The sequence below is a fragment of the Crocodylus siamensis genome, chromosome 5 (assembly GCF_052110815.1).
Source record: "Crocodylus siamensis isolate JL-2025a chromosome 5, ASM5211081v1, whole genome shotgun sequence".
NCBI classification, from domain to species: Eukaryota; Metazoa; Chordata; order Crocodylia; family Crocodylidae; genus Crocodylus; species Crocodylus siamensis.
In genome coordinates this window covers 78,425,433-78,450,302 of record NC_143399.1, presented here as the reverse complement: position 1 = coordinate 78,450,302, position 24,870 = coordinate 78,425,433, and the positions used below count along the sequence as shown (strand labels likewise).

Genomic DNA, 24,870 nt, shown 5'->3' with positions numbered 1-24,870 from the left:
GCACTGAGGAGAAAAAGCAGGACCTGGCAGCAGCTACAGCTGCCTCCCCCTGCCAGGGCCTTCTCAGTGCAGCCAGAGCCCATGCCAGTGCTCTCCTTCCAGCCACCATCTCCGTCTCCAGGCTGCTTCCACACCTGGCCAAGAGAAGCCATGGGGTAGCCCCAGTGTGAGCTCTGGGCAGCAGCAGCGAGAAGGCCCTAGCAGCAGCAAGGGGGAGGTGGCTGCAGCCACTGCCAGGTCCTGCTTTTTCCTGGTACCCAGCAGCAGCTTCTGCCCAGCCCTGGGCTGAGCACACTGCCTCAGCCACAACCCTGGCCCCAGTAAGGGACTGGGGTCCCTGCAGCACCTGCTCTGGACCCACCCACCCCAGCCATGATGAGCAGCAGCAGCAGTCAAACAAAAGCTGATGCCGGGCACAAGAAAAAAAGTGGGATCTTGCAGCAGGTGTGGCCGTCTCCCCCTCACTACTATTGGGCCCTTCTCACTGCAGTCTCTCAGAGCCTATGCCAGGGCGGACCTGATGATCCTCCCTGCTGCCACCACCACCACCAGCACTGCTTCTTGGCTGCCCAGGGCTCCTGCACATGGTGGGCAGTGGTGGCAGTGGGGAGGAGATACAGGGCAGCCTTGGTATAGGCTCTGGGCACCAAGAAGGGCCTGGCAGCAGCAAGTGAGAGGCGGCTGCACCTGCACCTGTCGCCAGATCCTGCTTTTTTCCTGCACCCAGCAGCAGCTTCTGCCTGCCAGCTGCTGCTTATCATGGCCGAGGCATGCAGGTCCATAGCTGGTGCTGTAAGGATCTCAATCCTCCACGCAGGGTGAGCCAGTGCTGTGCATTCAGCCCGGGTCCCCACTGCACAGGTCCTGGCCAGCCTCTGTGGGGCTGGTGATGTCACCCGGAAGGAGCCACACCTGCCAAGGCTGCTGGGAAATAGGAGTCCGGCTGTGGAGCCGCCCCAGCCCTGTTGTGCATCAAGGGGCAGCAGGATGTGCCATGGGCCAACAGTGACTGGCCCAGGAGGGACCAAGGCAACCAACATGCAACCAACATGGGTTCATCAGTGGCAGGTCTTGTCAGACCAACCTGGTGGCCTTTTACGATCAGGTCACCAAATCATTAGACGCAGGGGTTGCTGTGGATGTAGTCTTTCTGGATTTCCGGAAGGCTTTCGACACTGTCTCTCACCCTGTCCTCATCAAAAAGCTGGGAGACTGTGGTGTCGATGCCCACACGGTCAAATGGGTAGCCAAATGGCTAGAGGGCCGCACCCAGAGGGTGGTAGTGGATGGGTTCTTCTCGACCTGGAAGGATGTGGGCAGTGGGGTTCCGCAGGGCTCGGTCCTCGGGCCCGCACTGTTCAACATCTTCATCAGTGACTTGGATGACGGGGTAGAAAGCACCCTGTTCAAGTTTGCTGATGACACTAAGATGTGGGGGGATGTGGGTGCACTAGAAGGGTGCAACAGGCTACAAGCTGACCTTGACAAGTTGCAACGGTGGGCGGATGAGAATAGGATGGGGTTTAACACTGATAAGTGCAAGGTGTTGCACATGGGGAGGAAGAACCGGCACCACACTTACAGGTTGGGGAACTCCCCCCTTGCCAGCACGGAGATGGAAAAGGATCTTGGAGTCGTCATTGACTCCACGATGAACATGGGCCGGCAGTGTGGGGAGGCAGTCAAGAAGGCCAACCGTACCCTGTCATGCATCCACAGATGCATCTCGAGCAGGTCCAGGGAGGTGATCCTCCCCCTCTATGCGGCACTGGTCAGGCCGCAGCTGGAGTACTGCGTCCAGTTCTGGGCGCCACACTTCAAGAGGGACGTGGACGATATGGAAAGAGTCCAGAGGAGGGCCACTCGTATGATCAGGGGTCAGCAGGGCAAGCCTTATGAGGAGAGGCTACGGGACCTGAACCTGTTTAGCCTCCACAAGAGAAGGTTAAGGGGGGACCTTGTGGCCTGCTACAAACTGGTCAGGGGGGATCAGCAGGTATTGGGGGAGTCCCTGTTCCCCCGTGCGCTGCCAGGAGTGACCAGGAATAACGGTCACAAGCTGGCGGAGGGTAGGTTTAGATTAGATATTAGGAGGTGCTACTTCACAGTCAGGGTGGCTAGGGCCTGGAACCGGCTTCCAGGGGAAGTGGTGCAGGCTCCTAGCCTGGGGATTTTTAAAAGGAAGTTAGATGAGCACCTTGCCGGGGTCATCTGACCCCGGTGCTCTTTCCTGCCAAGGCAGGGGGTCGGACTAGATGATCTTCCTAGGTCCCTTCCGACTCTAGCTACTATGAAACTACGAACTATAAGGGACCTGCCACAGGCCAGACAGTCCTTCTGGTCCACAGGCCATGTTTTGCCCACACTGCTCTAGTGGCTTACCTCACTTTCTCAAATGGTCCAAGTTCTCTCTCTCTCATTCAAAAAATTCTCTCTTTTGGCATATGCCACATCTGCACTGGAGGTCTGCCCGTGTAGCTATAGTTATAGAGGATATGCAGTATAGATAGACACCCAATCCAACAAGACAAGACCCCCAGGAAAAACAAAAAAAAAACAATCAAACAAAAAATATTTATATAAAATGAGTGCAAAACACTGTTTAGTTCTTAAGTCAGTGCAGCGTATTGAGGTTATTGAGTTTTCCCTCACATAAAATATTTCCAACATTTAAAAAAATGCTGAATCTTCAGTTCACTTCCTTTTTAGTGATAATGATGTTAAAAAAAAGTAAAGAGCAATTGTTTAGGAACCCCTATGTTCTAGCTACCACAGAAAAATATTCAAAAAGAATCTAAAGCAGATCTCAGCAACGGACAGCTTATGGCCCAGATCCAGCCACTGCAGGGAAAAATGTCATCTACAAATTCTCCCCTCCTGCCACCAGAGACAAGTGGTGGTAGCAACAGGATCCTAGTACACACCCACCTCCTACCCAGTGTGCATCGTTCCGGCCCACAGCCTAAAAAGTTTGTCTACCTCTGATGTAAGACATTCTGAGTATTCCTGTAATATATTTCTCCACAACATTTACACTTATAAACCTCAAAAAACGGAACACTCCTCTACCATATTTAGAAGGATATTTCATTCTGAATCATCTGTCTGACCTGGTTCTCTTGTTCAAACATACGTCTTAAAAACTGTTTAGTGAAAGGAGTATTAGTATTTAACAGAGGTGCACTGATACACAGTCTGATATCAGATCAGCACTGATATAAAGAAAGTTGTCTGCATCGAAAAAGATCGGCTTGATACGACTGATAATTTGGCCAATAAATGGCCCATGCATGCACCCAGCTGCAGCGCAGCACGTAGGCGGTGAGAAGCCCAGCCTGGAAGCTTGGAGGGCTGCATGAAGCTGATAAGTCTATTGTGATAGAAGGAAAAGAGGGGAGGGGTGTGGAGGGGGCAGATCAAGGCTCCCCACAGTGAGGGAGGAGTGGGGCTGGGGCTGAGGCAAGTGCTGTCCAGCTGGGGCAGGACAAGCATGGGACAGAGCTGTGGCTCATCAGGGGGCACGGGGGGGGCAGCTCCCACTGCTACACACCGCTCATCCAGGAGCTGGTTATCCAGCGCTCGCTCACCCAGAGGCTCCCACTGCTGCTCCTCCTTGAGGATATGGCAAGGGGGTATGCCCCTGGATTTGAGTGGGGTGGGGCGGGGCAGGGTCAGGTCTTTCCAGTGGGGCAGGGCTGCGCTGTGGCACTGGGAGGGGCCTGCAGGCACCCCAAAATTGGTCCCCCAATCCCTACGCTGCCCCCAGCCACAGCCCCACCCAACCAGGAAGAGCTTGGCACAGCCCCAGCCCCAGTCCACCCCATGCAGAGCTGGGGGCACACGCCCCCCACCCCCATGCCCTCCTGGACGATCTGCAGGAACAGTGGCCAGAGCCACCTTGCCACCCCCCTGTGCCTTCTGGACAAGCCACAGCTCAGTTCCATGCCCATCCCAGCCCAGCTGAGCAGAGCAGAGCAGAGCAGAGCAGAGTTGCCTCAGCCCCTGCCCCAGCCCCACTCCTCCCTCACTGCAGGGGCCTTGATCTGTGCCCCCCCCCTTCCAGCATGGCAAGCTTACCAGCTGCACGCAGCTCTTCAAGGGGCCAGGCTGGTATTGGAAATCATATCAGTACTGGCCAATATGCCTCCTCAAAAACAAGCTATCAGTAATCGGCCCCAAAAATCTTTATCAGTGCACCCCTAGCATAATTTTGTGTGCGCTCATGAGTCTCTATATCTGTAGAGTGGGCCTTGTGCACACTCTTTCAAAACTGAAAAACTCTTAAGATTTTTCAATTTTTAAAACAAGTACTAGATAAGTAGCTGACGTCACATTTATTATATAAAATTTACTCACCCTGGGGCAAATTCAGGAGGGAGGCTACTAATGGCCCAGGTAACATGTTCTTTCTGTTTTAGTATGCAAGTCTCATCCATATGAGAAAGTTCAGTTGCCAGAATTTGTTGATTTACAGCTGCTGACATTACTATGTCACTACAGCTCACTCATCCTTTTTTTTTGCCTGTGTTGTAGCCTCACTGCAAAAGACTACATACACCAACAGAAAACACTGGGCTCCAGGAGTAGGAGCCCAAGACAGCTGACAACATTGCTATGATGCTGGAGCTCATCCACATTGGTGTTCTGCTAGCAACTGTATACCAGCCAAAGGTTTGTCTCATATAAGGAGACATCAGAGACTGGGCTTTGTCAGCTCACATCAGATTGCATGCAAACACGTGCAAGCCCACAGCAACAAACACAGTTTGTGTTGGCAAAAGTGCAGCATACACCAAACCAAAGACTCAGCCTACAGATTATGGCTCTGCTCCGGCACTGTCATGGGAACCTGGTTGAGAATCACTGCTTTGGAGCCAAGGCAATGCAGGCACTTCAGAATAAGATGACTGAAACTAGAAAGGCACATATCCTCGGACTTCTCTTCACTTAGTGAAGTGCATTGACAGATGCTGCTGGATAACTGCAAAACTGTGATTACCAACAGTGGCAGAACTTCAAGATGTCAAAGGCCCCTTTCCTAGAAATCTGTGAGACTCACGCCCACTTCCCAAGCTGCAGAGGTAACACATCTACACTAGTTATTCTCTCACTGTAGAAAATCACTTATTCACTAGGGTCTGGAAACTTGTCATACCCAACTGCTACGATTCAGACACAACAAACCCATTTGGTGCTGCCTGACTGAATACTGAGGCCATTCAAATAGAGACATGCTATGAAGGACAGTGTCCACATTCACTGCAAAATTCTTGTTTTTTTGATAGAAATGGATCTTTAAAGGCCACAAAAGTGACATCTTGTATCCAAGGAACTCCAAACAAGCACATAAAAAATTAAACAACATTAGCTCTAAAATACAGTTTACCATATTTACTTAAATCCAAGATGACTTTGAATTTAGGTTGATCCCCTGAATAATTAGATTCTATGCATGGAAAATTGTAAATTGGTTATAGTTTTCCATGAATGGAGACTAATTTCTAAAGGGTCATCTTAAATTCATCCTGCACACAACTGTGGCAGAGAAAGCAGCAACAGGAGGGCACATGGCCTGATCCCCACCCCTTACCACTTGCCCCTGCCACTTGCTGCCAACCCATCCCATCCCACTTGCTTGCAAGAGCATCCTGAGTGAGAATCACTGCTCTGCAAAAGTTTCATAGTTGATAGGGTCGGAAGGGACCTAAGCAAATCATTAAGTTTGACCCCCTGCCATGGCAGGAAAAAGTACTAGGGTCAAGTGACCCTGACAAGATGTTCATCCAGCCTCCTTTTAAAGACCCCCAGGGTAGAAGCCAGCACCACTTCTCTTGGAAGTTGGTTCCAGATCCTAGCCACCCTGACCATGAAGTAGCCCCTCCAGATATCTAGCCTGAATCTACCCTCTGCCAGCTTGTGACCGTTATTTCTGGTCACTCCTGGGAGTGCTCGGGGGAACAGGGACTCCCTCAGTGCCTGCTGGTCCCCCCCGACTAGTTTCTAACAGGCCACTAGATCCCCCCTCAGCCTTCTCTTATAGAGGCTGAATAGGTTCAGGTCCCATAGCCTCTGCTCAGAGGGTCTGCCCTGCTGCCCCCGATCATGTGAGTGGCCGTTTTCCGGATCCTCTTGATGTTGTCCACATCCCACCTGAAGTGCAGTGCCAAGAACTGGATGCAGTACTCCAACTCTGGCCTGACCAGCGTCATACAAAGGGGGAGGATCATCTCCTTGGACCTGCTCGTAATGCATCGGTGGATGCATGACAAGGTACAGTTGGCCTTCCTGGCTGCATCCCACACTGACAGCCCGTGTTCATCTTGGAGCCTATAATGATTCCAAGATCCTTTTCTGCCTCTATGCTGACGAGAAGGGAGTTCCCCAGCCTGTAGGCATGCTGCTGGTTCTTTCTCCCTAGCTGTAACACCCTGCACTTGTCAGTACTGAATCCCATCTTATTCTCATCTGCCCAGCCCTGTAACCTGTCCAGATCCAATTGCAGCCTGTCCCTCCCTTTTAGCATGCCCACTTCTCCCCACATCTTAGTGTCATCTGCAAATTGAACAAGGTGCTTTTTACCCCCTCGTCCAAGTCACTGATGAAGATGTTGAACAGTGCAGGCCCGAGGACCGAGCCCTGGGGGAACCCACTGCCCACATCCCTCCAGGGCAAAAAAATGACCCATTCACCATCACTATCTGGGTGCAGCCCTCCAGCCAATTGACGACCCATCTGACTGTGTAGGCACTGACACCAATCTCCTAATTTTTTAATGAGAATGGGGTGAGAGACAGTGTCAAAGGCCTTCCTAAAATCCAGAAAGACTACGTCCACGGCGACACCTGCATCCAAAGATTTTGTAACCTGGTCATAGAACGCCACCAGGTTGGTCTGACAAGACCTGCCTCTAATGAACCCGTGTTGGTTGCCCCTAAGCATAATCTCCCCTGCTTGCCCCTTGCAGATGTGCACCTGGATGATTTTCTCAAAGAGCTTCCCCAGGACAAGGTAAGAGTAACAGGCCTGTAATTTCCTGGGTCCTCCTTCCTCCCTTTTCTGAAAATGGGGACCACATCGGCCCTTTTCCAGTCCTCTGGCACCTCGCCAGAGCACCACGAGTACTCATAAAGCTGTGCAAGGGGTCCCACAATAACCTCTGCTAATTCCCTCAGCACTCTGGGGTGGAGATTGCTAGGACCTACTGATTTGAACATGTCCAGTCCCACCAGAAGTTCCCTGACTAGGTCCTCTGATCCTGGGCCTGGCTGTGCCTCCCTTGGGTCTGTCTGGGATCCTGGTCGGGGGGATGATATGGTCCCTGTTCAGAAAAATGGAGGCAAAGAGATTGTTAAATGGGTTAGCTTTGTCGCCCAGTGAGACCACCAGATTTTCAAGCGTGTCCTGCAGAGGCCCCACATTACCCGGAAGCTTCTTTTTACTCTGTATGTATTTTAAAGAGGATTTCTTGTTATCCTTGATCCAGGTTGTTAGTCAGAGTTCCATCTCCACCTTGCCCTTCTAACAGTCCCCCTACAATCCAGAGCAACGGAGGTATAGTTCTCCCTGGTGATGGCCCTTCCCTTCTACTGAGTGTATGCCTCCTTAGGTTTGAGACATTCCTGGATGCTTTTGGTGAGCCATGGGGGCTTTTGAGCACTCTTGCCCCCTTTGAGCCATGTTGGGATTGCTACCCTTTGGGCTTGGAGGATCGTCTCCTCCAGGAACAACCACTCTTCTTGGACTCCCAACTCCCCACCCCGCTGGGACCTCAGTGCTGCCCCGACTAGTCTCCTTAATTCAATGAAAAAAAAAATCACCCTCCTGAAGACCAGAGCTGCTGCCTTGCTGCAGGCCCTCGTCACCCTGCACTGGATGGTGAATTCCAATAGGAGGTGATGATTGCTATTGCCGAGGTGATCGAGCACCCACAGTCCCCTCACCAGGTTGTCGCTTGTGGCCAGGACCAGGTCTAACAAGGCATTTCCCCTGGTGGGACTGTGCACCTCCTGGGTTAGATGGAGGTCCTGTAACATGGCTAGGAACCTATGTGAGCGGTCAGACCTGGCTGACTGCTCTTCCCAGCAAATGTCTGGATAGTTTACGTCACCCATGATGACCACAACCTTTGACTTCACTGCCTCCGCAAGCTGACCTCAAAATTCCTGGTCTAGCTCTTCTCCCTGGTTGGGTGGTCTGTAGTAGACCCCCACTGTTAAGTCCCTTTCCCCCCCGACCCCCTTGTATTCTGACTCAGAGCACTTCAGTCTGCCCCTCCTCTGACCCAGTGCTGTTCTCTGAGGATGGGAATTGTTCTTTGATATAGAACAGGAAGGAAAGGCTGGGGGTGTGGCGCTCTCTCTCTCTCCTGTATAGCCTATAGCCCTCGATGTTCACCGCTCAGTCGTGCATTGGATCCCATGTTTCGGTGAGTCCAACTACGTCTGGGTTTGTTTTAGCTAGCAGGAGGGCAATTCCTCCTGCTTGTTCCCCATACTACGAGCATTAGTGTATAATCATTTAAGGCCTCCTGAAGGTATATGCACCGCCGCCCCCCCTAAACCCAGGACTATCCAGGTCTCTTACCTGGGTATTTCTTGTGCTCATCATCAGTTCAGGATGTGCTTGTCCTCTGACAACCTCCACTGAAGGAAGTCCTACAACTTCCTTGGGTAGCCTATCCCACTGTCCTATTTTACTAAAAGTAAAGGAGCTTTTCCTAAGATTTGAACTAAAACTGTTTTGCTGTAGTTTAAACATGCTGCTTCATGACTGACTCTCCATGGTAATAGAGAACAGTTGTTCTCCCACTTCTTTATGGCACCCTTTCCAATATTTGAAAGCTGTTATGATGTTCCCTTAATCTCCATTTCTCCAAATTAAACATACACTGTTCTCTCAACCTTTTCTTATATCACTTGGGTTCCAAGCCCTTCCTTTATCATCTTTGTCACTTGTTCCTCTAGTTTCTCCATAAACTCCTTACATTGAACAGTCTAAAACTGCATACAGTAAACCATCTGAGGCCTAAACACCACAGAGTGACACTATCACCTCCTACAGCCTATCCCCTTGTTAATGCAGCTCAGAACCGTGATTCTTGCTCAGTGATTTAAATCACACTGCTGGCTCCTGCTAGGTCTGTGTTCTGCCAAAACCCGATTCATCTGAGTGATGCTATGGCTCAGCCAATTATCTCCCTTCCTGCATTTGTACTTTCAGTTTTTCTTGTCCAGGTATAACACCTAGCCTTTGTCCTGGTTGAACTTCACTCTGTTGTCTAGTTCCCAGGTCTCCAGTCTATCAAGATTGAATTAGAATTCAAAACAACCTTCCAAAGTACCTGCAGGCCCCTCCCATGACTGACAAAAGCTACCTGTGTGTTTCTATTAATTAGAAACACAATTCTCTTAAAAGAACAAAAGCCCTTGAACATTTTAAAATGGGAAAAAAAAAATAAAAAAAAAATCAGTATTTAAAAGATCACAAACCCACAAATAAATATGCCCATTCCATGCTACCATTTATTTACTAAAGAACCTTCACTCTCTCTGTCAACATCTGATATATCACAAGTACAAAATTATATATATTTTCTTATATATCTATCTATATCTATATTCAAACAACAGCTTAACACTGAAAGAAACAAATTTCATTCAAGTAAGATTCAGCACCACCTTTTCAAAGTTGTAGTCAAACAAAAGACTACACTCTTAGGCAGACAAAGTTCTTTGGGTAAATCTGATATCTTTTATTAGACCAACTCAAATAGTTGGGAAAATTCTTCTTCGCAAGATTTTGGGTTTAAATACTCTGCATCAGGCTGAGGAAGCATCTTTTTTCCAACTAAGTTGGTCTAATAAAAGATATCAGATTTACCCAAAGAACCTCATTTGCCTATGTCCTTAGACCAACACAGCTACAAGCTACACTCTTAGGCTGTGTCCAGATGAGTGTAGCCATGCAGTCTGTGGCGCTGCACACCTATTGGCTGCAGGTGCCACACACTGCACATTCAGGTGTTTCCCATGCTGTTACCATGCAGCGTGAAGGGGAGGGGGGGTGACCCTGGGAGTTCCTGGGATCAAAAAAAACAAAAAACAAAAAACCCTGCACAGAAAAAAAGTGGAGCAGCACACAGGAAACAGCTCACACCACTCAAAACCGGAGCTTGGCCAGCCAGAGCCACACTGGCTGCCAGCAGGCTCCCAGCTACAGGAGTGACACAACTAGTTGCAGCTTCCCCAGCCCCCAGGTAAGGCTGCTGAGGCCAGCACAGCTGCTGACTCCTATCTCCCCTACCTCACCCAGGGTAACATGCTACACATCAGGTGTGTGGCAGGGTGTTCCTTGGGGAGCCAAACATCTGCACTCGTCTGGTTGCAACCTTAGAGTATACAGATAGCCTTCATAGGCTCAATCTAACACTATCCAAATCAATGGAAGCTATTTCTACCCAGATGAGCAGATATAAGCTCAAGCCCTCTGAAAAATTCAATTTAAACTTAGGGCCACAACATGGGGAAATGGCAGAGGTACTGTCAGCCCATCAGCAAAACAGCCTGTCTACCTACAGTTTCTCAGCTGTTTCTGGAAGAGAGAGCAAAAAGTGCCCAAGTACTTTTGTTCCCCTCCTCCCCAGTTTGGCTAGTTAAAAGGTTGACTCCACATGCCTGTGTGCCTATGGAAACAATGGGCATTTATACACATGCCTCAGGAGTGGGCAGGGGTGCTTTAATTAAACTAAAGCTTACTGAGTTCCAGGAGCTGCTCTAATTGAAGTGCCCAGGGCATCTCATATATCAGCATCCCCATGCTTAAAAGTGGTGGTCAGGGTTTTTAACTAAAGCTTATTCAACAAGGTTTAGTTAAAATGCCCCTGCCACCATTTTAAAGCATGGGGACGCTGTCACGAGACACCTCAATTACAGCACCTCTCGGAGTTTGGTGAGCTTTAGTCAAAGTGCACCCACCACCCATGGATATGAGACACTGGGGTCTGCTGGAGCATGGCAATTATCATGCTCCAGCAGACTCAATGAATGTATTTTCATGCATGAATACAATGAATGTAAAAAAATACAATGAATGCATTTTCCATGCAATGTAATTACAGCATGTCAGAGCACCCTCACCACACCTGGAATGGCACCCAGTTGCAGCTTTGCCACTTCTAAACTTGGACGAATAGACTAGCCCAGGGTGTTACACTGAAGTCAGTGAGTAGGCCATACCCTCTGCCAGAGCCAAACTCCCTGCCAGGGCTCCCGGGGCCACCCGGCCAGCACCAAAGGATCGTGGTGCTGGCACCGCTCAGGCCCGGCTGCCGCCCAACTCGGCCTCCAGCAGGGAAAGAAGCCATGCGCTCAGCAGCAGGAAGAGAGGGGCTGGGCAGGACGGCGTTAACCCGCTGGGTGCTGGATAGGCCGACCCACCTGGGAGCCCCATGGGACGCGGCCCTGGTCCCGCCCGCGGGCCTTAAGTCTGACCCCGGCCCGGTCCTGAGGCGGGAGCTGCGCACGGACCGGCCCACGCTGGGCCCCGCCCCCGGCACGTGCGCGAAGGCGGGGCCAGCCCCCGGTTTGGCAGGGTCCCGGCAGTTGGGGGGAGGGGTGTGAGGACGTCCGCACTCACCCGCCGCCGGCCACAGCCACGGCCAAGCCCGCCCGGGGACCGCCCGCGCCATGCTCCGCAGCTGTCTGGCCCAGCACGCCGCCCGGCCCCAGCCCCAGCCGCGGCCCCGCCCCCTCCAGGCACGGCCGGGCGCTTGCCGCTCTTCCGGCCTCCCCATTGGCTGCGCCGCCTCGCCCGCCCCGCCCTCATGGCGCAGGGCGGAGGCCGCAGTCAGACTGCGGGGCGGGGTGGCGCGAGCCCGAGCTGCGGGGGCTGCAGGGAGAGCTGCGTTACTAAAGCCTTAGCCCGACGGACCGGCCGCTAGGGAGTCCAGGCGCACAGAGGGGAGAAGTAAAGGCCAGACCGAGCCAAAGAAGCCTTGGTAATCTGACCCTGAGGTGAAGGGGAAGAAACCTGAGAGAGCTCTTCTGGGTAAAATGCTGGCCTGAAAAAGTCTTATAGCCACGAGCAAAGAAGCTGTCTCCCGCCGCGCGCTTGCGGTTATGTTCAGGGAAACCAGACTTCGGATTATTCTCTATAAACAGACAGGATTTCACGAAATGCAACCCTGCACTCCGCAATTCAGTTTCTCCTTTTGACAAAAGCAACTTTCTAGACCCCAAACTTTGCCTAATGGCTCAGGTCAAACGCATTAACAATATTTAGCAGTAGCAGAAGGAAATGTATGAGCTGTTCTTTTTTTATCTTAACTTATAAAAGCAAAGATGTGTAAAAAAAAAAAACCAAACAAACAAAAAACCAACAACAACAAAACCACACACAACCACACAAACAAACCACACACAACACCCCAAACGTTTATACTCAATTAGAAAAAAAAATTAGACTCATTGCACCAGGAGATCAAGGCAAAATCTGTTATTTTGTTGAAGTCGTACATAATTTTATGACCTTTACTGAAGTTATTAGGCATGCATAAATTAACACTGAGCCAGGCAGAGGAAGGAACTACTGCTCCCTTCTTAACATACAGCAACCAAAAGAACTTCAGAGCCATTACACATGCTGCAAGTCTTGTAGGGTAAGGAGTCGTTCTGTTGCCCTCCCCCACCCAGAAAATCTGGGACTAAAGAGACCTGAATTCAACCCATGTGGGGGGACTGGCAGAAATTAGAAGTTGGCTTTGAGGACTGATTGTGAGTTAATACCCGTCAAAGACTGGAGATCCCTTAACTTCAAGAGATAGTTAAGACCTGCCCTGCAGACCTCATCTAATCTGTTGTGTGGAGGCAGGAGGACCCTTTGGGAGCACAGAAATTCTGTCCATGCTTAGGTATCTCATGGGCTTTAATGGGTGAAGATTTGTATAATGAAATTTGCAACACCCAGGGCATGCAAGGCTATAGGTGGACAGGCACTCCTGTGCCGTTTGTTCTGATAAAGGAGCTGCTATGTTATACATCAGAAATAGCATATGGAGTCTGGTGAGGGGAAGTTGTTACATTAATAGGGGATTGCAGGAAATAAAACAAAAAACAAAAAAACTACAAACAAAAAACCAGGAAGGCAACACAATGGCTTCCCAGATAAACAGCATTTGACTAAACACTTGAGGTGGCAATTGCAAGACAATGATATACATAAAGACTCTAATCTGAAGTGACACAGCTGTTTTGTAAAGTTGGAAACTAGAAAGCAGTAAAAACCCGTGCCATGAAAAATGCTTCCCAGAAAAAGAAAATAATTAAGTTGTCAGCAGCTGCACGAGAGACTGGTGGAGACAGAGGAAGTTACTGAGGAGGACTGAAAAAGTTGAATTGTCTTTCCCCAAATCTGACAATATACTAAATGAAAATGAAAGATGGCAAAGGATGGTGAGTGAGAAGGGACTAAAGGTAAGAGAAAATAAAGGACTTAGGAGTTTTTTTCCTAGGCTGCCTGGTATTGAAAATAGTGGCTAGATTCAAAATTGTTTCAGTGGATACTCAAGTGGGACCTAGACAGGAAATAGTGCTTTTTTGGCATTTATGCAGTAGCTGATTGAATCTGTTTTAGCTAAAAGTGCCGAAAAGCCCTACTAAAGTGCCCAATCTATACAGATGCTGCAGAGCTGGCATGAAGTAACTCACTGCAGCTTCTGGTAGCATGCAGTTTTGTTTTGTTTTTCCATCTCTGTCAGCATCCTGGATGCTTAAATCCTAAAGCAATGATCCTCAACTGGGGTGCCTTGAGATTCTTTCAGTAGTTTTGTGGGATGTCATGCAGTGTTAGCACTGTTAGGTAGGTATACAAACATGATTCATAAGAGACATCCAGACATTTCAGATAAGAATCAATAGTGTTAAAAACAGTTTGATCTGTTGTGGTGTTTCTGAATTCTTTGCAATAGAAGAATTGCTCTTATTATTTTTCTCTAGTTATAAAAAAAAACAAACCAAACAAACAACCACCACCACAAAAAACAAAACACACAAGTGAAAACTACGATCTGGGATTTTCTGAGGTGCCTCAAGTATACCAAGATTGAGAACTGCTCACCTAAACAGCGATTCCAGTTGACTTGGTGCCAGCATCCTAAAATCTCATTACGTGCAATTCCAGTACTGGATTTAGGCAATGATACCTAGACAGCCACATTTAGGTACACATCTAGGCAGAAGCACCCACAGATGTACTTCTGCAATTAACTCCATCCTAAATTCCAGGTTACCTTGGGTGGGATAAGGGAGGCTAGGGCCAGCAACTGTGCTAGCCCCAGCAGCCTTGCTTGGGGTGCTGGGGGTCTCTGGGAGCTGCAGCTGTGGCACTCCTCCAGCAGGAAGCCTGGCCAGCAGCTGAAGTGTGACTCATGCCAGCCAGGCTCCAGTTTTGGGTGGTGCATGCTACCAGTATGTGTGCCACCCCGCATTTTTTTGGTGGGGTTTTTTTTTTTTGACCCTGAAATCTCTCAGGGTCAACCTTCCCCTCCCCCACAAAGAAAGAATGCCCCATTTGCAGTGTATGGTGCCACAGATGGATCTGTGGCACCACATACCGCATGTCCGTGCTCATCTGGATGCACCCTAAAATGCAAATTAACATGGCTAACTACCTCTCTCAAACCAAACCAATGTAAAACCATAATAAAGCAAGCAAAAACAATTTGTGGAGCAACTTACTAGAGACATCAAATGTGATAAAACCTTTATAAAAGTATTTTGTAAGCAGGGAGACTAGTAGGGACTCAATGTGGCAGTTGGACAGTCAGGGAGCAAAAGAAATACTCGAGGATAAGGCCACTGCAAGAAATTAAAGAAGTTCTTTTCTTCAGGCCTTAACTTCAGAAATTCCCATACTAGAGCCACTCATTCCAGGGGACCAGTCCATAAAACTGACTCAAAATTGAGGTGTCAGTTAAGGAAGTTATAAAGAAAATTGATAAATTAAATTGTGAAATGATTACTAACCGCATGATATTCAAACAAAAGTCCTGAAGGAATTTCAAATCAAAGTGGCAGATGCACTTACTTTAGTATGTAGCCTATTGCAAAAACCAGCCTCTGTAATGGGATACTGTAGGTAACCCATGCAACACCAGTCTTTAAGAAGGGCTTCTGAGAGGATCCAGGGAACTGCAGACTGGTGCTAATTGCTATTTCTGGCACAGGGATGAACAGAGCTTGCTAGTGTGTAATCAGTCACTCTTCCCTAGCTATTGATGTGTTATAACAACATTTTCTAAATATAGTGCCAAGAATATAATCCTTGACCTTAGCTTTTCTTAACGTTTTTACAGGTTGATCTACTTGAACTTGATTCTTTGTTTGTGTATTCCGCAAGTAATTTTCATCTGAGGTTTTCAGTACGGGGATCCATCCAGTTAGCAGCCTCTACTGAAGCTAGGAGTTTGGTCAAAGGCACCCCTGTATGGTTCTCTAGTATACATCACAGCTTTTCATGGTAAACAAGCAGTGGACTGCAAGCCTCCCCCTGTAGCCACAGCCCTGTCCTCCAGTGCCTTAAACACAAAATACAAACATTACACTAAAGAAAGAAACCTACTATAGCATAAAACCCCCTTAGCTCCCGGAGGATGCTGACAGAACTCCTTTTTCTTGCAGCGTCAAGATCAGTCTGAACATCTAGTCCCAGACTCAGGACTATATGGCCCCTTTCCCTTCCCCCACCCATCATCTGACCTAGCCCTGCAGATAACAGGGCACAGGTGCTGCTACTTATCTCCAATCAGCAGCCCCACTTGCCCCTTGCCTGCAGGCTGGGCCCTTCCCAAGTTGTTTCTACTTAAATCAGTCTGCACTACTAGCCTCTTTCCCTATGAGCTTCCCTTCCCCAGCCTGCCTACTGTAACCTTCCTCCAAGAAGCAGAGGTAGCGGTCCCCTTCTACAGGGGGCACCTGCTATTGTACCATTAAGGTCTCTCTTGCTGCTGAGTCAATGCATAGCTCGTAATCTTAGAAAAGTAGGGCTGGAAGGGACCTCAGGAGGTTTGTCTAGTTAACTGCCCTGCTCAAGCCATTGCAGACAAATAATTGTATAACCTCTTATTAAACGGTTCCAAGGATGTAGATTCCACAACTTCATGAAGCTGAAGTTGGTTGCTTATTCCCAGTTCCTCTTCCAATAAAAGCTTGTTGTTAATGAAATTTTAGGATGTAATTCATTAACTATGCATATGTATTAGTTACTATGTAAAGTAATATCCTGCATCAAGTACAGAGTCATAGTTTCATAGTTTCTAGGGTCGGAAGGGACCTGAGCAGATCATCTAGTCCGACCCCCTGCCATAGCAAGAAAGAATACTGGGGTCAAATGAAGGTCAAATTAGGATGGGATTATGGGGCAAAATACTTCCTGGGCCACCACAGACTTCCTGTTGCTGCCACTAGGGGACTGTCCCAAAGAACTCTTACCACAGTCCTGCCTGGCCCAAAGCACGGTTTAGTCATGCCAGGCTGTCAACTGACAACCCCCCAGCCACTTTACTAAGTATTTGGTCTTGAATTAGGAACCGGTTTTTGGGCTGGGATTACAGCTAGAAAACCTTGGGCCATCCCATGACATGCCTGTGCCACCAGGGCATGTAACAGGGTGCCATCCTTGGCTGCATTTTTTAAAGGCCAGTGAGTGGGGCATCCTTCCAAGTCCTGCTATATTCTCCTCCTCTTCTGGGGAGGAGCTTCCCCACTTTTGCTTTCCTGCTGCAACTTGATGTCACTTGGTTTTTAAAGAGGGAGGCTGACCCAAAGGTTCCCAGATGTGCTCTAAGGCTCACCACCTGGAAGTGGACCTTTTGCCTTAAGGGCAAAATGCACACTCTGACCTCCCCTTGATGTGCCCCATGCCTCAAGGATGTGTTTTATAATTTCCTCTTTATGTTGGGGTCTCAGCCACTGTGGGCTTATCCAATAGGCCTGTCAGTCAAAACCCACTAAGCAGGGCTTGACTCTGAGGCTCTAGCTCTTTAACACACTTGGGTTCATGGCCCTCCATTTTATACTTTCCATGACACCAGGCCTACTGGCCCTTCTACACTGCACCCCTGTGGCTCCAAGCTGTCAGGGCCTCAGCCCCCTCTGGCTTTGCCCCTTTTTCTGTAGCTAGGGCTGTTCACCTAAGCCTACCCACTAGGACCCACCCAGCTTCAAGGCTCCTAGCTTCCCTTCAAGTGGCTCTGGACCCTTGGCACTAGTGCTGCACCCCTAGTGCACAGGGCTTCTTGAGCCCTCTATCATGGCACTCTAGCACTAATGAGGTCTCCTCCTCCCCTAAAGCCTCATCCATAAACCACCAGCCTTAACATTACATGTAAACAATAGGCCCCAGTGGCCATATAAGGAAAATAAAGGTAGGAGAGGCAAACTGCCTGCTTACATGTGATTGGGCTTCTGTCCCCCAGCTTGTCACAGTCTTCCCAAGGAGAATGCTGCAGCTTCTCCCTAGTCATCAGAAATCCCCCTCTCTGCCACCTCCCCTGGCCTTCTCTGCCTGAGGTTTATATAGTTCTGGCCTTTCCCTTCTGGTCACCTGACCAGCCAGGAAGGCTCAATCCTTAACCCCTGCTTGACTGGATGACTGCACCCAGAAAGTCCTGGATATAAAGAGGCTGTCCTGCTTCCTGGTAACAGGGCTAGGGTTCCCTATTACAGGGACTCTCTAGGACATCTCTGACCAGAGACTTGCCTGGCCCAAAACACGGTTTGGCCATGCCAGGCTGCCAACTGACACCCCCTCTGCCCCCCAGCCACTGTACTAAATATATGGGATTGAATCAGGAACTGTTTTTTGGGCTGGGATTAGAACTAGAAATGCTTCTTGGACCACCCCACACAATGACTCTGTAGCACCAGGGGACTCTCCTGGACATCTCTGACCAAAGTCTTGCCCAACCCAAAATGTGGCTTGGCCATGCCAGGCTGCCAACTGACAGCCCCCCAGCCACTGTACTATGTATATGGGTTTGAATTAGGAACTGGTTTTTGGGGTGGGATTACATCTAGAAATCGTTCCTGAACTATCCCGTGGCATACCTCTGTGCCTCTGGGGGGCTCTCCTGGACATCCCTGACAAGAGACTTGGCTGGCCAAAAACACGGTTTAGCCTTGCCAGGGTGCCAACTGACAGCACGCTGGCCACTGTACTAAGTATAATGGCTCGAATAAGGAACTGGTAGTTGGGCTGGGATTATGGCTGAAAATCTTTCTTCAGCCACCCCACAATGTGCCTCTATGGCACTGGGGGACTCTCCTGGACATCTGTGACCAGAGTCTTGCCTGGTCCATCCCTGTGTACTGTTTACATTGCTACTGACTAGGAGCTGCTCTTTTGCTGGGATCATGGGATAAAATCCTCTTGGCATCATGCCAAAATACGTTCCCACTACCAAGGGAGCCTCCTAAAGAAATCTGGGCGTGTCCCTGTTCTACGCAATGCTTGGTTTTTTTGTGAGCCTGCCAATTGACAACCAACTTTTAAGATCTCTGTGTTGCTATTCCACCAGGCACTGGATGGCAGGAAGAATGGTCGCATGAAAATATAGGGCATCTATACATGTGACAGAACTGTGCTCCAATGCATGGTATTTAGCATGTGTCAGAGAAGACTCAATTAATTGAGTCTGCTTCCAGTCTGCTGAAGCGTGCTAGTTAGCATATTAATTAGTGTGCTCCAGCAGCCTCCGTGTCATGTGTATACACTGTCCCCACATTTCAAAATGGCAGCAGTGGTGTTTTAACTAAAGCTCAAGGGAGAAAAGGGGAACAGTGGTAGCCCCTAAGAAAAACCTTAACTATTAACCTTTAACTGTAACTCAGAACTGATCACAGTCACAGTCAGTGGCAATCCAACCTGGGGAGCTCCCTCCTAGCCCAGTCACTTGAGATGGGAGTCTCACCCAGACTGCCATCCAGGGACTCTACCACGTGCACCAGTTTAGTAGTACTTTCTGGGTAGGGAGGACCACCCCAGAGGCTCTGTTGCTTTCTGCTGCCAGGAGCTCATAGACTTATCGAATCATGGGACTGGAAGGGACCCCCAGAGGTCACCTAGTCCAACCCCCTGCCTGAGGCAGGATCACCCCTACCGAAACCATCCCATCTCACCATACTTCATAGACCTAACACCCAAATGGGTCACAAGTAAAGCAGGGAACTATGGCAGCTACTGTCCTGCTTTTATGAAATGTTATCAATACATGCTCCAGAGAGTCCTAGCTATGCCCCTGCTACAGAGGAACCTCCCTCCCCCCACCAAGGTCCATATTCCAATCTAGCCATGGGATAAAAGTCCTTCCTGACCCCAAATATGGTGATTGGTCTGACCCTAAGTAAAGAGCAAGACTCTCTGGCTTTGCTCCTTGCAGAAGAATTGGTATACCCCAGTTCAAGTCCCCAGCCTTAGCTGTAGTATCACTCAGTACCTCAGAAAAAAGCTTTAAAACACCCCAACACGTGTAGATATAGTTATGCCTAAATCATCCCTGACCAGTAGCTGTCCAATCTCTTCTTGACACCTCCAGCAATGGAGAATCCACAACTTCCCTGGGTGTCTATTCCACTGCCTCACTATTTTTATAGGGAAGAAGTTTTTCTAGATATTCAATCTAAATTTACTTTGCTGCAGCTTCATGCCATTGGTCCATGTCCTCCTCTTTGTAAGGGTTGCTGCACTTCTCCTGGGCTTCTAACACCTATGACAGACAAAGTAGCAACAGTTAGGTAATGAGGGCCACACAAGACTTACTATGACACGATGCTGGAGAGCTTGCAGCTGCAGCCCACCCCACCCCACCCTGCATGCAGATCTGGAGTGTTATGAGTCATATGCATGGTTTTTCATTAATGAACTGATGTTTACTTAATCCCTGTCTTCCATTGCACTTGTTCCCTGTGACTCAGAAATGTTAAAATAGGTAAAGTATTTGCTAGAAAACCTGATAATAGTAATTTATGCAAAATTGACCTGTGATGCATTGTGACATCTCTATTTGAACAGTTATACTAAAGACGAGTTGAAGAACTTTAGAAGGACCTAATATTTACCAAGTACCTGTTGATAATTCTTGCTTAAGTTGGTGCTGTGAGGCAGGGACTTACATTAAGGATGTAGCTGCAACAGTAAAATATTTTCACACATATGTGTATTTCAAAGCTGGGGGGCTGTAATAAAAACCAAAAAGTGAGTTCCTTATTTGAGCCCATATACTTAGTACAGTAGGCATGAGGAGTGCTGTCAGTTGGCAGCCTGGCACGCACAAACTGCACTTTGAACTGGGCAAGACTCTGGTCAGGGGTGTCTGGGAGAGTACCCGGTGACAGAGATGTGGTGTAGGGTGGCCCAAAAAGGATTTCCTGCCATAATCCCAGACCAAAACCCAGTTCCTTATTTGGGCCCATATACTTAGTACAGTGTCTGTGGGGGCTGTCAATTGGTAGTCTGGCATAACCGAACCATATTTTGGGACAGGCAGGACTCTGGTCAGAGATGACCAAGAGAGTCCCCTGGTGCCACAGAGGCATGCTGTGAGGTGGCTGAAAATGGATTTCCAACCATAATCCCAGTCTAAGAGCCAGTACCTTACTTGAGCCCATATACTTAGTACTGTGGCTGGGGGGAGCTGGCATCCTGGCAGGGCCAAACCATTCATTGGGCCAGGCAAGCTCTGGTCAGGGATGTCTGGGGGAGTGCACCGATGCCATAGAGTCATGGTGTGGGGTGGTCAGAAGGGGTTTCCATCTGTAATCCCAGCCCCAAAACAGTTCCTTATTCAAGCCATTATACTAGTACAGTGGGAATGGGGGGGGGATGTCAGCTGGCAGCCTGGCAAAGCCAAACCACACTTTGGGCCGGGCAAGACTCTGGTCATGTATATCCATGACAGTCCCCTGGTGCCACAGAGTCATGGTGTGGGGTGGCCCAAAATGGATTTCCAACCAAACTCCCAGCCCAAAAACCAATTCCTTATTTGAGCCCATATACTTAGTACAGTGACTGAGGTGCTGTCAGATGGATGCCTGGTGCTAACAAACCATGCTTTGGGCCAGGCAAGTTCATGGTCAGAGATGTCTGAGAGTGTCCATTGGTGCTGAAAAGGCATGGTTTGGGGTGCCCCAAAGAGGATTTGCAAGTGTAATTTGAGCCCCGAACCCAGTTCCTTATTCAAGCTTTTATACTTAGTTCAGCAGGCATAGGAGGCTGTCAGTTGGCACGTTTTAGGCTGGGCAAGTCTCTGGCCAGAGATGTCCAGGAGAGTCCCCTGTTGTCACAGAGTCATGGTGTGGGGTGGCCCAAGACGCATTTCTATCTTTAATCTCAGCCCAGAAACCAGTTCCTAATTCAAACCCATATACTTAGTACAGTGTCTGGGGAGGGAGGGAAGAGGGGGCAGGGGTGATGTCAGTTGGCAGCCTGGCACAGCCAAACCGTGTTTTAGGCCTGGCAAGTGTCTGGTCAGAGATGTCCATGAGAGTCCCCTGGTGGCATAGAGGCATGCCATGGGATGGCCCAAGAAGGATTTCTAGTTATAATCCCAACCCAAAATCCAATTCCGTATTCAGGTGCATAAAGTTAGCAGAGTAGCTGAGGTGCTATCAGTTGGCAGCTTGGTAAGGCCAAGGCGTGTTTTGGGCCAGGCAAGACATTGGTCAGAAATGTCCAGAAGAGTCCTGCAGTGGCACACAGGCATGGTGTCAGGTGGCCTAGAAAGGTTTTCAATCTGTAATCTCAGACCAAATGCTAGAACCTTTTTCAAACCTATATACTTAGTACACTAGGAATGGGGGATGTCAGTTGGTAGCCTGGCACAACCAAACCACACTTTGGGCCAGGCAGGTTTCTAGGCAGAGATGTCCAGGAGTGTCTCCCAGTGCCACAGATGTATGCCATGGGGTGGCCCAAGAAGGATTTCTAGCTATAAACCCAGCCCAAAAAACAATTCCCAGTTCAAACCCATATATTTAGTACAGTGCCTGGGGGTGGGGGGGCATCAGTTGGCAACCTGGCATGGCCAAACTGTGCTTTGGACCAGGCAAGACTGTGGTTGGGGTTCTTTGGGACAGTCCCCAAGTGGCAGCAACAGGAAGTTTGAGGTGGACCAAGAAGTAGTTTGCCCCATAATCCCATCCTATTTTGACCTTCATTTAGGGCTCTGCACTTGATGCAGGATATTATTTTCCATTTTAATCAGTGAATATGCGTAGCTAATAAAATTCTCTCTTTAGGATATGTAATTCATTAATAACAAGCTTTTATTGGGTCTAAATTAGCTTTGGTACCAGGAATAAGGAACTGGGAATAAACAACCAACTTCAGCCTTATCAATTTCTCTAGGGTTGTTGGTTGTAGTCGTGTTGGTCCAAGGACATAGGCAAAAAAAAATATTTGGGTAGATGTAGTATCTTTTATTAGACCAACTAAATAGTTGGAAAGAAAAATTGTTCTTTGCAATCTTTCAGGTACAAACACCCTTCTTCAAGCACAGAGAGAGTCTCTTTGTACCCCAAAGCTTGCAAAGAACAATTTTCCAACTATTTAGTTGTGTTTTATCTCTAATAAAAGATGTTACATTTACCCAAATAACCTTGTCTGCCTACAACCTCTCTAGGTAATTTGTTCCAGTGCTTAGTCACTCTCATATTTAGAAAATTCTACCCAATATTCAACTTAAACTATTATCTGTGGCCACAGGAAACTGCACGGGGAGTAAGTCATCAATTGAAAGAAGGAAAATTAGCTTCTTTATTACTCCTCTGTAGGTACCCCATGGGTGTCACTACTGAGTTCTCACCTTTAGAAGCTTCCCAGTGTCCCATATCCTCCATCATCTCCACCCTTTCAATATTCCCACCTGCCCCATCTAGTTGTAAACAAAGTAGGGGAGGCTACCCAGAGGGTGAGACAGGCATGCTTTGAGGAAGCAGGCCCTTGCCTGGTCTGGAGCTCCCCAGCCCCATAATACTTTTACTTTAGCTGAGCCCTCTAGCTTAGGGGCCATGGTCCAGGCCTGCTGGCTCCTAGCTCAGCTTTAGTCATGCTTTGCGAGCCCCGTTCCAGAATTCATAATATTCACCATGTTGACTCCCAGTGGTCCCAGAACATAAGTGGTCCATACTCTCTACTTGCTTGACCAAGTTTCTGTGGTCCCACATGTCCTTCAGCCACAGCCTGGTCCTTCAGGGAACAAAATGAAGAGCTCACAGTGCCAACACCTGTCCACAGAGGACAATGTCTCTCAGAGGTTCACCTCACCCTTGGTTGGTGGGCTCCGTGTCAAAAGAAAACAGGACAGAAAATGTATGGGGTACTTAGCTTGCTTTTGGAACAGATCCTATTCACTCAGGGCTTCCTTCTAAGTCCTCTTTCTGCAGTCGAGTCTTCTGGACTCATGTTTCCCAGGAAGGGGTCTATCCTTGGTGGCTCCCACAGTCTGCCTCTTCCTATGGCTTCTGGCAGGGACTTATGCAGCATACTCTGGACCACCTGACATTTCTGTTCTGCCTCTTGGCTCATCAGGCTGTGTCTGCACCTGGACCCGACAGACCTCTTTCACAGCCCTAGGTTTTGCTGAACTGCAGCAACACCCAGAAGCCGATTAACCCAAACCATGTGATAAAGGTAAAGGGAAGGAGCAGAGGTAAAAGGGGAATGATAGAGAGCACAGGGGTGGGGGCAGAAGAGGAGGTGCTGCCCTCGGGAACTAAATGGGAAAGACTGTTCCTCCAGCAGCTGGAGTGAGGGCAGAGAAAAAAAAGTAAAAGGGGTGGATGGGATAGTAGTGAGAGCAAACCCTAAACCTACCAACTTTCCTAGTAATAAGGTAGAAGCCCCGTCACACCCTCTTTACATGTTGGAAGTATTGTCAGATACTCCTTCAGTCTTTTCTCCAGACTGAATAATCCCAGTTCTTCCAATCTTGCCTCTTAAGTCATATTACCTAAACCGCTAATAATATGTTGTTGCTCTCCAGTTTCTCATTTGTCCACATCTTTCTTGAAGTATGGTTACTAAAACTGGACTCAGTACTCCTGATGAGGCCTTTCCAGTCCTGAGTACAGTGGAATAATCAATTCCTTTGATTTGCTTCTGTTAACATAATCCAGTATGTTATTGGCTTTTTTTTAGTGAGCAAAGGTTTGGCTCATAATCAGTTTGCAGTCCATTGTAACGCCCAGGTCCTTTTCGTCAGTACTGCAGCTTCACCATTCATTGCCTAGTCTGTATTTGTGCATGGGATTTTTCAGTCCTAAGTGTAAGATTTTTCCTTTGTCCTTATGACATTTCATTCAATTAATTTCAGACCATTTTTTCCAGGTTATCAAGGTTATTCTGAATCCTAATCGTATGCTCCAAAATTTCTGCAAATCCTCCTGATTTCATGTTATCAAGAATCCCATATTCATCCCTATTTATATAGCCAAGTTTCTATTTTTTGTAGGAGGATTTCTTTTGAGTTTCACTTCATTGAAGAGTTCACCATTTACCCAGGCTGGTCTTCTGTTACACTGCCTATTCTGTCTTTGCATTGGGAAGTTTGGTCCCGTGTACTTAATGGCCATGCCAATTAAAGTAGATGAGTATGGCTGTGGGGTATGTGGCACCACAGGCCCATCTGCGCCACCACACACTGCACACATTCAGGTGTTTCCTGCACTGCTTGCAAAGGGTTGTTTTGACCCCTGGAGGTTCCAGGGTCAAAAAAAACCACACAGAAAAAAACAGGGTGGCCCATGTGGAAGTAGCATATGCCACCTAAAATCAGAGCCTGGGCAGCCTCCAAGCTGCAGAAGCACTGCAGCTTCCCCA

At 48.5% G+C, this 24,870-nt stretch overlaps 1 protein-coding gene across 3 annotated transcripts in view; it reads right to left on the bottom strand.

Annotated features, from left to right (window-relative positions):
• LOC149864324 (activin receptor type-1-like) overlaps positions 1-17,550 on the bottom strand; it is an 80,009-nt gene extending 62,459 nt beyond the window's left edge. Inside the window, exon 1 of one of the 3 annotated variants that reach the window (XM_090049313.1) lies at positions 17,446-17,550. In XM_090049313.1, coding sequence (XP_089905439.1) covers positions 17,446-17,518 — 73 coding nt within the window. In that variant the 5' untranslated portion in view covers positions 17,519-17,550. Of the gene's footprint in view, positions 1-11,435; positions 11,583-11,634; positions 11,723-17,445 lie in introns of those variants that run through there. The other 2 variants (XM_090049314.1, XM_090049315.1) reach the window with 2 other exon arrangements.
• Between the last annotated feature and the right edge of the window lie 7,320 nt (positions 17,551-24,870).